A 14,516-nucleotide genomic window follows, 5' to 3' on the forward strand; every position below is an offset into this window, starting at 1 on the left:
ATTTATTTAATTGTTGTGTTACGATGGTGATCAGATTTTTATAAATAATTATAGTTGATGTAGGGTCAAATCCCTACCACTGCCCAACGTCTCGTGGGGGACCGTAAGGCTCCCCTGTGACTGGTCACATAAATAGTGGTTGTCAACCAACTACTTGCCAACATCTACTGCGGAGCGGAAAGGAATCCCTGTCTAGGCGCATCAGAAAGTAAGCTAGCGTTCGGAGCAGTAGGAGTAATTAGGATAGGAGAGGTCAGGATATTGTGACTCCTATATGCGGATGACATAGTGCTGATAGCAAAGAGGGAGGAGGCTTTGAAGGATATGATGAAAAGGTTAAGAATAAGTATAAGAATAGGTTAGAGTTAAATGCGGAAAAGTGTAAGGTTATGGTGTTCTGGAAAGGAGGTAGGAGGGTTAAAGGAGGAGAGTGGAAGTGAAAGGGAAAGACTGCAGAGGAGGTAAAAGAGTTTGTGTACCTGGGCTTCCTGTTTCGGAGGAATAGAGGAGTGAATGGCCATATAAAAGAGAGTGAGAAGGACAAATCTGGTAATTAGGCAGGTGTGGGGGCTGCGAAAGTGGTTGTTCGAAGATGATTTTGGAAGGAAAGCAGGGGAGGAGAGAATAAGACAATCAAGGTTTAACAAGAATTATGCGTGGATCATGCCAAGGGAGAGAGCGCATTATTTGTGTGCAAAAGGAGAGAAAGGAAGATCGGAACTTATAGCGAGGATGAGATGCGAAAGCATCTGTATGTGTGAATTGTGCAGGAAGGCGGATGCAGAAGTGAAGCACTAGTTGAAGGAGTGTGAGTAGGTGGAAAGAAGTGCGATAAGCATGAAGGTATTTTTGCTTGAAGGGGGGGGGGTCATATGGAAGTAGCGGACGAAGATATCAGTCGCGGAGGCAGAAGTTGGTAATGCGAGGCAAAGCGAGAAAGTAGGAACGTGCGTGCGAGGCGAACCGAGGAAGGAAAAGCTATAAGAGCGAGCAATCTTAGAAATAAAGTGTGGGTGGATGTTAGTTTTTAGGAGTTGGGTGTAAGAAAATTCTGTACAGAGGAAATGGGAGTGTAAGCAAGTCAATTTTTTAAGGCCCGCAGGCAGAAAAATAAAAGTTTATCTACTTGGAGTTTCAAGCTGCGTTGAAACAAACAGTTACATGCTGTGACATTTCGGAGCCAATCAATACATATAGGCTTCGCACTTTTCTTGAAAAATTTACAGACTCACCTCTAGGTAGCCAACTGGTCCGTTGAAGGGATAATCGCCGAGGTGACGTTCTTCATCCAGAAACTTCCCTGCTTTTCCATTAATAGGTGGACAGAAGAGGCCGTAGTTAAAACTCTCCTTCAATTCCTACAGAATATATTCACGTTGAAAAAAGGACAACAAATTTGCAACTGAGGATCAGAGCGTCGTATAATTTTGTGATCTATGTTGACAGTAATATATCGAGGACATGCACTTTGAAAAAGAATGTTGCTTTATGAAAGCACAACTGATTATGATTAAAAAATTGTTTGTCAATTTCAGTAATACTAAAAATATAACATGCTGCGTGCAAATAAAGTCTACATATAATATTACACATTTATAATTGCAATCTTGTTTAGTATAACTAAAAAGATATTCAGAGAGAGAGAGAGAGAGAGAGATGTTTCCAAAATATTCTGGACAGTTCCAGAACATTCTAGTAAGGAAATTTTAGAAATTCCAGACTATTTTCCACTGATTTCGCGCCTTTGTTCTATTCTACTTATCTAGAAAAACCCAGGGCAATCCCGAATTGACACAAAATTTTAAAAACCAAATAATATTAAAGAGATTTTCAGATCACTCTTAAATATTTAAGATCTTAAAAACAATCTGTATTAAATTCATTGCAAATTTAAAAAAAAAATTAACAATATAAAGACAGATAACCATTTTGACTTTAAAGAGACGATCTGTTGTGATTTTCTATTACTTTTTCCATCCTAAAATTTGTATATTTTTAATTATGCAAATAAAAAATCCCGAGGCAAAACGGGGTAGGTTCCGAATTTCGGAAAAGCGTTTCATTGGCGTAAAGTAATTGTTTTTACCTAACTCATGTGTCTGGAGAAGATTATGCCCTAGTTCTATTTAAAAGTGGGTCAAAATCCATGCTTGGTATTTTTTTTTTAAAGTGATTACTTCTTTTCACCTTTTTTCACGATTCAATAAAGCTAAGTAAAAGCTCGAAAGCTTTTCCATTTTTTGTAATTAAAAGATAAAAAAGTTATGCACCTTTTCTGTGTCAGGTCTGGAATGTTTTAAAACGCAACATTCATTGATAAGGGGTTTCTCGCAGACGGATGCTTTTTACGCGCTCCTCTCGCGATTTAAATAAAGCTATGAGTAATAATTTGAAGGTATTTTTTTCTTTCTTTTTAAATAAAAATATTTTTTTTTAATTATACCACTCTTTCTGAGTCAAAATTGACGTTTTTTAACGTAAAGTTCCATTCAAAGTTTTCTCGCAAATAATTTATTTTTTAAACGCTTCGTTAACAATTCAACAGAGCAAATGAATAGCTCAGACGTATTTTCTATACAGTTAAATGTAGTCAATGCTTGGTAGAAGCGCCGCATCAAAAAATCTGTAAACAGTTTAGATTTTTTTGATTTGTGATTAGGAAGTTAACTAATAAGACCATAATAAAATCACCTTCAGTTTTCTTCTCTTATTGGTATAAGCAATTCAACAACTCAAGTTTCTTGGAAGAATTATTTATTCTAGTAATTAATATTTAATTTTTCTTAAAAAGTAAGTTTTTACATCAAATTTTCTTTCATAAATATAAAGAGTATGTAGGTAACTTATTAGTGAGAAATACAATTGTTGTAAATCACTCAACGGCCCTATAGAAAGTGGGAGGATCACTAGAAGAAGGTTTTAGTTTCCAAAGAGGAGTACTTTAAAGGAAATATCATCGCCATTGATCAGAATTAATTATTTCTCCGCCTACACCACAAGGTCGGGTACTTCCCGGACAGACCTCGTATCTTGCACTATTGCCACTTTTTAACTCAAAGGTTCATAAAAAAACCTAAGCTTTCTTCTTATACAAAACGTGTCTCATTCTTTAAAAGAAGCATTTACATAATATCGATTTTTGGATTGAGTCAGTTAAGAAATAATTTCCGAACAAAAAGTACAGAATAATTAGTCGCACAGCACGTCCAGGAGTTAAAAAAATATTTTAATATCTGAATAGATTCTCAAATATCATATTGTGCTTCTTATGCCGTATACATGGTTGAGAATTAACGTATTTATGAGTTAGTCTGGGATCCGAAGAGGAGAGTGAACATCCATTTTAGGTCCTGATGATTTGATGATTGATTCTTGTGCAGAATGTTCTACTGATTCCGAATATATCGGGTGCATATAGCGAATTCCGGGTCGTTTTGTTGTTATTTAACATTCTATGTGTTTAGATAAAAAATGTCATATCTCTGAAAATCATTAAAGTTTTAAAAATATTTTTCCATCTTTATTTAAAGAAGTGTGATACGCACAAATTTTGTTAATAGTGTATGTTGATTTAATTTATAGTTTTCGAGAAAAACAATAAAATAGCTTTTTAATGAAAAGCCGTTTCTACAGTACATTTTTTATCATTTCACAATTTTTTTCTAAAATCATAAAGAACTAGCTGATACAAAGAAAATTTGTTCTGACATTTTTTTAATTAGGCTATTGGTTTAGAAAATTCTATTAAGCAGAATGTTTTGCGCGTATGCGCTTATGTATGACGTTGCGGTTCAGATTGCAAACCTGCAGCTTCCGAGCCCCCCCCCCCCGTTGCCTGTACATTCAATGCTCTTACTAACACTCGTACACACAGATGTGAAAACGATATTTTATTGTTTTTATCGAAAACTATTAATTAAATCAACATACACGATTGACAAAATTTGTGCATATCACACTTCTTTAAATGAATACGGAAAAATATTTTCAAAACTTTAATAATTTTCAGAGATATGAGATTCTGCACAAGAATCAATCATCAAATCATCAGGACCTAAAATGGATACTCAAGTGCTCTTGGATCCCAGACTAAGCGTTTCGGTATTATATTCTGAGCGACTAAAGCGAAGCGTGAAGCGAAACGAAATATGAACCGGTTTCCCGAAGGACTGCCTATGTAATATCGCGTGTTCTTCTTAGATTTCGGGTTTATTAAAACTCCATTAGCGGCCACGGGTCAACTTGAAAATCGTCCCCTACTCGATAACATTATTTGCACCAGGTGAACCGACTTGTAAAATGAGAAAAGAAGCATTATAGGGATCAAATATTGAAAAATTGCCTGATTTAATTACTGAACTGATATACAATAATTAATTCGAGACCTCCCCTTCATCATAAGCGGAAGCCTTAAATCAAATGACCAAAAGTCTAAACGGCTACAAATAGCTGCCACTTTCGTTGTTTATCTTATTATATGGTCGTCGCACTGATGTCCGGATTTCAAAGGACAAAATCATGATTTATTTATTGTTATAGCCGCCGTTAAAAAGCGATTTAAAGTTACATGTATTAATTTTTTTTTGAACAGTCATTTGGTCTTGAAGAATTTTAATGATATAGTTCTTCCGAGAATTGACGCTGCGCCGCATGAGCGAGTGAAAGGAGCTGCGCGAGGTGTGCAGCGGTCTCTCAGTCGTGACCAAACAAAAGCGGAGCGGACCTCCATCGGGTTTGTTCCCCATCACTGCCAGCCCCAAAACCGGCACAGTATCAGACTTTCGCTGTATATGGATTTCACGAGATGACTGATAAATAAGAAAATTCTTAATAGTCCAGGCATGGCGTTCAAATCATAAGTAAAATTCCCAAAAAATCCTATTTCCAATGTTTTTAATGAAAAAGTTCCGTTAAGGTGTCCCTTTTGACATATCAAAAATGCTAGAATAGATCAAGTGTCAAACCGGCCTTTTTTTAAACAGTTCCAAAAGTTACATTTGCGTGGACGGATAATGCCCATTGCAATTTAGAGCGAAATGTCCAACAGAAAAAAGTAAGAGGACAAAATTATGAGAACATTTTGTTTAAAAAAATGACCGGCTATCCTCTATTTTTTGGATTTTCAGCGAAAAATCACTAAGTTTCAAAAAACACTGTGTACTTTCGCACCTAATTACTCCACGGGAAACTCTTCCACTTGTGAGTAAAAGTTGACTCAATTCTCTGTAATTACAAAAAAAAATAACAATGTCCTACGTATAACACAGGCCAACATGGTTTTGTTGTTGGAAAGCGGGGGGTCATTTCCGAAGTAATTTTTTACGTAGAATCTGAATCCGGGGTCAGAATTGGCGCATAACGTCAGGATTTTAAGATATTTGAGGTTATGTACCCGAAAAACGGCGTTTCGGCTACTTTTGAGGTTATGTACAAAAAACACAAATATTTTTGGGAATTTCTCTTTAGTTGTATCATATAGTACTGCTGTTTCTCTTTAATTTGAGAGTCACAGAGTTCAATTACTATTTATCTTTACTAGGGTGGCCCAAAAAATCACATTTGAGAAATTTTAACGGGCTTGTTGGCCAAATCGTTCTAGTAGGCAAATAAATGTATGCCTATTTTTTTAATTTCGAAAAAAAATATTTTTAGAACTCGCTCTGGCCAGTTTTATATCTTATGGAGTTTAACATGTAAAATCTTTCCAATTTTTATTTCTTCGATTTTGGACAGGAACTTATAAGCCAATTTATTTTATAATTAATATACTTGTTCACTTATCAATGAACATTGCATTTATCGCAATTCTATATCTCAGAAATATTATGCAAAAGTTTCAGGCATATCAAAAATGGCATAAAATGGCAATTTTTGGAGGCTCATTTTGACCCTCAAATATAATTGTGTAACTTGACATTTTGAAGAAACATTCTTTAGACTATTGAGAATAGATTTCTAAAAACCAATGATTAAAAGTATAATTTAAATTGAGTAAAGCGTAAGAAAAGCTTATGAAAAATGACGCATTGAAGTTGAACACCGACTGAAGGGACTGCAGGTGCACGGCTGCAAAAAAAGTTAACCCTCGGTCGTTCCGCTCATTGCACACCGTATTTGCTGTCATCCCAAGCTGCGGTGACTGACAAGGAGTTGAATGGTCGAGTAATAATAAGTTAATAGATCTATAACTGCTCTCTGGGTTAAACCTGTAGCTGGTGTAAGGATTTCTTTACTTCAAGTCAGAAACTTTGAAGTCTGAGAGCGAGTTCTAAAAATATTTTGTTTTGAAAATAAAAAAATAGGCATACATTTATTTGCATGCGAGAACGATTTGGCCAACAAGCCCGTTAAAATTTCTCAAATGTGATTTTTTGGGCCACCCTAATCTTTACCGAGTTACGCCAATTTAAAATTACGAGACATGTCTCATTATGCCTTGAGCATTTGCTTCAAATACTTTGAGGCAGAAATTTTCTACTGGATGTTTTCTCTTGAAAATGTGTACTTAGGGGTGTTCGGGGTTATTGAAATCCCAAAAAATTTGGTGTCTTCTGTACATAACCTCAAAAGTAGCCAAAAACGCCATTTTTTGGGTACATGACATCAAATATCTTAAAATCCTTGCGTAATGGGCCAATTCTCACCCCGGATTCGTATTCTACGTAAAAAAATACTTTGGAAATGACCCTCCACTTTCCAACTACTGACATGACCCCATTATTAGTAGGCCTGTGTAATAGGTCACAAGTTATGATCCCTCAAAGTTGGTCATTTTTGCCTTTTTGTACGGGCAGAAAAGTGCAGTTTCAGTTTTTCAAAATAAATCATGTCCGTTTTAGTTTGTGTTAATGATGCCAGAGGATCAAATAGATTCTAAAAAAATGTGCGTAGATCTAAAAAAAAGATATTTTAGACCTATTATTTTGGGAATTGCTAGGTTTCAAAAGTTGATTTTTTGTTGCATTTTTGACTAAGAACAGAGAATTTGTTGTTTTTTTTCGAAAATATCTCGTTTCCTGTGCATCCTACGACAAAAATTACTTAAGAATTAAATAAGGTAGAGGCAATTTAGCCTAAATTAAAAAAAAAGTATCCTGGCTCTAATAGGTCACCATATATGACCTTGGAAAGTGCACTCTTCCTGCATACATGTACCTGAGCGTACCGGGACGTAGAAATACGGTCGTCTGTCGAAAACTTTGTCTCAAATAAGTGTATATAATTCATTCAGCACGTATACTAATACGTCTTTACCACGAATCAATAATTATTTGTTTATAACAAAAGATTGCTATCACCACTTATGATTACTTTTTGGCCTTCTTTTTAGTATCTTCGTGGCAAAAAAGTGATTGTAATTGATTCAAAATGTATGTGTTTTTTATCAATAAACAAATATGTTTTATAAATAACTGCTTATAATAAAATCTTTTCATAACCACTGGTGAGTACTTTTTGAGCACTTTTGTGATAAAAAAGTAATTATAATTGAATAAAAATGTGATATGTATTTTTTTCAGTATTCTTTATTTATTAATTTTTTTAGAATAATAAGTTACATTTGATATGCAATCACTTTAAAATAATCAATTAGTTACTTTTAATTCACATAAAATTGTGACAGAATATTATGTACAATTTACAGAAATCACTGCAAATTACAAGTATATTGGAGGTAAATACGGAATTAAATGCAGAAAATGTATTCATCAGAAGATATTGTTATAAACAATTATTAAAAACTATTCGTTTACCGAAACGAAATACATATCACATTTTTAATCAACTATAATTACTTTTTTATCACAAAAGTACTCAAAAGTGGTTATGAAAATATTTTATTATAAACAATTATTAATAAAACTAATTTGTTTATTGGTAAAAACATATACATTTTCAATCAATTACAATCACTTTTTTGCCACGAAAATGCTAAAAACAAGGCCAAAAAGTAATCATAAGTGAGGGGGACGATGGTTGTGGGGGCTAAGCCGTAGGCTTTAGGCCCACTCCGTCGGCTTGCGGGTACGATTCCCGCCTCGCAGTCTGGAAGAGTCTCGGCGGCCCATGCGGTGAACACTAGCCTAGCAAGAGAGTTTCTTATCTCCGGAGAGTCGTGGGACCGGTACCTCTAAAGAAAAATGTGTTCTCGAAGTACTTAAAGCTGATGCTCTTGGTGGTTCGGAACCCACCTTAAACTATAGGCCCCCTCCCACCACCAAGTAAGTGTGTGGGGGGTGTGTAAAGGAATAGGGAAGAAGGTGCAAGAAAAATGTAAAGCCTTAGTGGACACATTAGAAGCTTTCATTCCAAGTAATCATAAGCGGTGATGGAAAGCTTTTTTTCTAAACAATTAATTCTCTAAGGTCTGTTAAATATCTTGAAATCTTCGGAAATTTTTAGAAATTCGGTAAAACCTATTAAATTTCTTTAAATATATATTGATTTCTCTAAAATTATTTGAAATATTTTTGAATCTAGTTAAAATCTTATTTAATCACATAAAATATTCAATGATAATTTGTAATATTTATAAAATCTTAAATCTAAGTACATACATTATTATAAGCTTAGCAATATTTTTTATAGAATGGGTCACAAAAATGTGCAGACGGCCTTGTACAGCTGTAGGTTATATTTCAGATTTTTTTTCATACCTGGTTAGCTGCGAGGCTTTAGGCATTAGGAATGCGAAACATATAAGGTTCAAACCAGCGGCGAGTACAAATTTTCATAGCTTGCAATTATAAATAGTGTAGTGATTGTGTAATAGCAAATAATTGTGCACTTAAACATGTGAACAAATATTAAGGTATAATAGTAATAATATAATAATACAAAAGATTAATTTTTTCGGCGAAAAATGGGTTATGATGTTATAGAAATGTTCTCTATTGTTTCGAGGCTTCTTCGATATAGACTATATTTAGCTAGAATTTTTACTTTTATATAACTACTTTACGTTTTTCGTACCCTGCCTTTCAATCGAGATTACGTCACCTCGGCCTTTACATTTTATAGAACTTTGTCAAACATTTCGTTCCATAGTTCAACGCAATGCAAAACAAAGACGATTTTGACTTTGATTAAACTACCCATCATATCCTCTACTATAGGATTAGTTCTATAAAATGTAATGGATATTTTTTTCCATGTAGCACAAATCCAGAGCTTTTAATAAGCACTAAATTTTTGCATAAAGCAGAACTTTATATCACGAATATAGTTTCCGAGTTTCACCTACCAGTCACCTTAAGCCAGCATTCTCTTCTGAAAATGGACAATTAAAACTTATCACAAATAATAAAAGATGGGTCAGTAATTTTTAATTCAAGATTTCAATCGCCACTTTTTACATTCTCATCATTTATGATTGAGAAAGTATTAGAATTGTCCGAAATTTGACACCACAGTTTTTCAACGGATCTCTACGTTTCGAGAACCCCTGAAGCCAAAGACCTAGGCGCGCACAAACTTGCGAGCAGAGCGAGCCGCGGACAATGAGAATGTGACCGCGAAACGGGAAGATTTTCCAATAACAAATGATTAAGGATATTTATTATTGAAATCGATTAAAAATAATTATGAAACATTTAATAAGACTTCTCTCTAGTATCGAATCAATGTATATAATATTGATCAAATTTGAATAAAAAAGCTATATTATTTAATAAATTTAAATAATTTTTAATTATATTTACACTTTTGTACGGTCTTTAATTTAATAGCGAAAAGTGTGAAAAGTGTCACACACGTACATGCGAAAGTATCTATGAACTTATCGATATGCATGGAATATCCACATTACTCGTTTCCAGATCACCCATGAGTAAGTTAAACAATTTGGTTTAAACGTGGTATCTCCAGTAGGCCTAATCCACAAGGTTTTTTTTTATAAAAGCAGAACAAGATTTTAAGTGTTATTCTGAGTTTAGAGTTTTGGTTTTAGTATTTTAGAGCACCTGAGTGGACCTGGTAGACTTTTTCTTGAAGGCCTGTCTGGGCCAGGTTGATTAAGATATTCCTGAAGGTCAGCAGGACTTTCTTCAGGATCACCCTCCTTTTCCTTAGTTTCTTCTTTTTCTTCTTGCTCCTCCTCCGCTGAGATCATAGCATGAACTAGTGCAGTGCATTTAGTTTTCCATTTATGCGCCTCACGACTCTTATGTTTCAAAATAACTGTCTGAAGAAATGTGTTCAAACTTTTAGGAACAAGCATACTTAAATCGTGTAAAAAAATGATCAGAAGATGGATACTAGTTTGTTTCATATACCTGCGATCTGATGTCCTTCAGCAAGATTAGTGCTGCTGCTTCAAAAATCCGCAATCATTGCTCCTGTTTATTCAGTTTCTTGCTTTTATAAAAAGATACTGAAATCACTTTAAATCGCGTGTTTCGAAAGCAAAGAACTGTGGAATTGTTTGATGTCTTAACAACAAGAATATAATCGCCATACTTTTGAAGCAATCTCAACTTCACTGCCCTGACATCGAGTCAGTATTCTCAGCGGATTGCTGCATTGAGATCGTCAATAAGAAACTGACATCTTCCTCTAAGTTTTCATGCAGGTACGAATAAATAAATTCCATATCTTCATCGACATTTTCGGCTGGTTTATGGTCAATTTTTTCCCAGATAGAGGCATTTTGTAAAAAAAACTTCATACACGAATAATGATACTTATTAGTGTCGGCAGCTGCTAAATCAGATATATGTTGAATACGATCAATTATTTCATGACCCCAATCATTATTGCGGATTAAACATAATACATAACGGCTTCTTTCACTGACCATTTCATTATTTCAGGAACTTCATCTCGCTCTTTAATACTTTTCTTTTGTTCCTGCAATAAATATTCCACGCTTACTTCTTTAGTTAACAAACACTTCTTTTTGAACTCAAAGACCAACACAACAGATCGCAAAAATGATGTCACCGATCTCTGTGGAACATTTTCACCCATTTTTTTACGTTTTGCTGTTGTAGCAGTTGATCTTCCCCGTGCGTACATTTTTTGGCAAACTGCTTGAACAAACATTGAATTTAAGTTTTTCAAATTATTTTCTTTGCAGACAACCCCGTTTAACACTTTCTTTAAGCAAATTTATCTAACCTTTTTCCCTCACAATCTTGACTGCCCCGTAACTGCATGGTAGATGGTTTTATTAGCCGGGGGTGGATGAGAGGGCGCAGAGTCCTCCTGGACCTAGCTTACCATCAATTAAGAAATTAATTCGGGTCCGGTCCGGACCCGAACCCGTAAGAACTTAAAGGGTACGGACGCAGACCCGGACCCTTATTAATTGAAAAGGTTCGGGTCCGGACCCGGCCCCTTAAGAACTAAAAGGGTACGGGTCCAGGCTCTTTCGAATTTAAAAGGTTCGGGTCCGGTCCCAGACCCTTGAGAAATTAAAGGGTACGGGTTCGGACCCGGACCGGGTTCGGCTCGTCATTACCATAATCTGAAATGCCACTTTCATCACGGTCAATATCGAAATCTTCATCAGTACTTTTATTTTCTTCTGCTTCAGTCGACTGTCTGTGAAGTGGCAAATTTTTTTAGTTTTTTGTAACATCGTTATTTTCAACAGATTTAGTGACGCTATGTACATCAGGATATTCGATAGCACTTTTCTTCTTTTTATTGATTCCTATCAGGTTTGTCATACAAAAGTATCATTCCTCTTTCCGAAGAGGTTTCATCCGTATCGTAGGTTCTTGAATCTTAAGGGTTTTCTTATTTCCTTCTCTGTCTTTCAATCGATTGAATGCCTCACAACAAGCACTGCAAATTTTGTGAGGAACCCAATTTTCTCTTTGGTATTGAACTTCTTACCAAAATTGCTTTTATAAATTGCTTTTATGTCATCGCTGATTACTCTTCGATTTTCTAAAATCTCAAATTTACCACATATGTAGAAAAATGCATCTGGATCACCCACAAAATTATACGCTATAGTGGAAGTGGATAAATTGGAAATAAGACAGTGCTTAGAAGACATGATATGGTTTGATTTGGGAGTTTATAGTAACAGTATAAGTTTCGTATAGTAAACTATTGATTTTAAAACACAAAAAAAGAAACTGATAATGGTTTTTAAAACTGTGCAGAAGTCACATTAAGAAGAACGCTTAAAGAGATTGTCACCACTGTCCTCTTTACTAATGTGAAGTTCGAGCGCGATCTTTCATTTTTTTGTTTCACAGTCATTTATTTTGACGTGAAGTTCGAGCGGGATCTGACATTTGTTTTGTTCGATTTTACTTCTATTTTTGCGTTTTTCGAAAAAATATGAGCCAACTCGGTTATTTTGACCCCGAATTCGGATTCAGCGACCCAAAAACCCATGAGGATATGTTAATTTAGACCACCGGGCATGAAAAATTTTGTTGTTGTAAAAGTATACAATAAAAATCGCTGTATTCACCGATTTTACGTCTATTTTTGCGATTTTCGAAACAGTATCATCCAAATTGGTTATTTGGGCCTCAGATTCGAATTCAGCGACCCCAAAAACATTTAAATATGTTGGTTAAGTCCACCGGGCGAGAAAATATTTTCTTTTTGCAAAAATATACCTGAAAAATCGCTGTTTTTGTCGATTTTACGTATATTTTTCCATTTTTCTGAAAAATACGAGCTAACTTGGTTATTTGGACACCGGGTTCGAATTGAGCGAACCCTAAAACATAGATATGATAGTGTAGTCTATCGGTCAGACCACTTTTTTTGTGTGTCGGTGTAATTATTAATCAAATCGTGTTTGTAAATTTATCAAATATATGTGTTTCAAGGAACCTTTTAGGTTGGACCCGATGTTAAAAGGTTCTTTAGGGGTTCGGGGCCGGACCCGTACCCTCAAGATCTTAAAGGGTACGGGTCCGGTCCCGGAACTTATAAAATTTAAAAGGTTCGAGTTCGGACCCGGACCCTTAAGAACTTAAAGGGTACAGTTTCGGACCCGAACCCTGTAAATTCTAAATAGTCCGGGTTCAGACCCGTGCTCTTATGCAATTAAAGCGTACGAGCCCGGATCCAGAACCTTTAGAATTTACAAGGTTCGGGTCTGGACCTGGACCGTTAATAACTTAAAGGGTACGGGTCCAGATCCGTACCCTTAAAAATTCAAAAGTTCCAGGTTCGGACCCGTACCCTTAATAAATGGAAGGGTCCGGGTTCGGACCTGAACCCTTAAAGATTAAAAAAGCCCGCGCCCGGACCCTTAAGAGATTAAAGGATCCAAGCTGGACCTGGACCCTGAAGGAACCCTTTGAAAGGAACGAAAATCATCTTAAACTCAACATACCTGTCAGTTAATCCTCGCTTTCTCATGTCCGCTGAGCGTGCGCGAAGTGCCAGATTCTCATGTTATGTAATAACGTATTCGCGCACTCCTAGCCTTGTGCGGATAAAATCGGCCAATTATTCAACACTTTGCACGTATTTGTTTTAAAAAATAGTATGTAGTTCTAGTGCGTGTAGGCGATTCACGACTCGTATGATTCACACTCTTCATCAATCACCTACTTCACGCACTAGCATCACAATATACTATTTTGCAACTTGAAATTTAGCAAAACTTAAAAAATTATTCATATTATTAATACACAGTGTCATTAAAAAGTATCGCCCCGACCCCCACATAAGCGAAAATATGCGTTTTCCAGATAAATGTTTCAGAAAAAAGTTTCAGGGCTTTGGACGAGAATCTGAATGATGACCTTCAAGCTGACCTTGTCATTGACCTTCAAGGTGATTTAAGGTCAACTTTTATTTTTGAAATGAAAACCTCTATTTTTGATGCCGCCAATCGATAGAACGCAAAATTCTACGATGAAATATGCATTAAGGTCATGTAACTTGATGACCTTCAGGGTCATTCCAGGTTCGTGTTAGCTCAAACAAGCTTTAGATGGCTGATCAGAGAAAGTATGCGTTTAAAAAAATGGTTAAGCATTGCATCTAGATCCGGTCGACTAAGGCGAGATCAATCGTAGGTCTAATCAATCCACAAAAAACCCTATATGGATGCAACTCGCTAAGGCGAACTCCATTGAGGGTCTTGTCAATCCACAAAAAAAGGTCGTATGTAGATCCGGCCAGCTAAGACGAGATGTTCTCATCAGACCACAAACAAAAGTTCCTATGATGGATCTCGCCTTTGTCGAACGGATCTAGATACAATGTTTAACCTTTTTTTAACGCCTATTTTCGCTGATCAGCCGGCTAGACCTTGTTTGAGTTTACACGAGTCTGGAATGACCCCTAAGGTCATCGGGTCACATGACCTTGATGCATATCTGAACATAAAATTTTGCGTTCTTTTGATTGGCGGTGACAAAAATAGGGGTTTCCATTTGCAAAATAAAAGTTGACCTTGAAATAACCTTGGAGGTCAACTCCAAGGTCAGCTTCAAAGTACCTATTCAGATCCTCATCTAAAACCCTGAAACTTTTGTCTGAAACATTTCTCTAGAAAACGCAAATTCTCGCTGACGGTGGGGGGGGGG

General features: G+C 35.8%; 1 protein-coding gene across 8 annotated transcripts in view; it reads right to left on the reverse strand.

The window, feature by feature from the left end:
* Window positions 1–14,516, reverse strand: part of LOC117177559 (SH3 and multiple ankyrin repeat domains protein 3) — a 542,967-nt gene that overhangs the window by 237,563 nt on the left and 290,888 nt on the right. For all 8 annotated transcript variants that reach the window (XM_033368366.1, XM_033368371.1, XM_033368368.1 and 5 more), the window contains one exon: window positions 1,233–1,358. In XM_033368366.1, the coding sequence (XP_033224257.1) occupies window positions 1,233–1,358 (126 nt within the window). The remainder of the gene's footprint in view (window positions 1–1,232; window positions 1,359–14,516) is intronic.

This window comes from Belonocnema kinseyi, chromosome 7 (genome assembly GCF_010883055.1).
Source record: "Belonocnema kinseyi isolate 2016_QV_RU_SX_M_011 chromosome 7, B_treatae_v1, whole genome shotgun sequence".
Lineage (NCBI taxonomy): Eukaryota > Metazoa > Arthropoda > Insecta > Hymenoptera > Cynipidae > Belonocnema > Belonocnema kinseyi.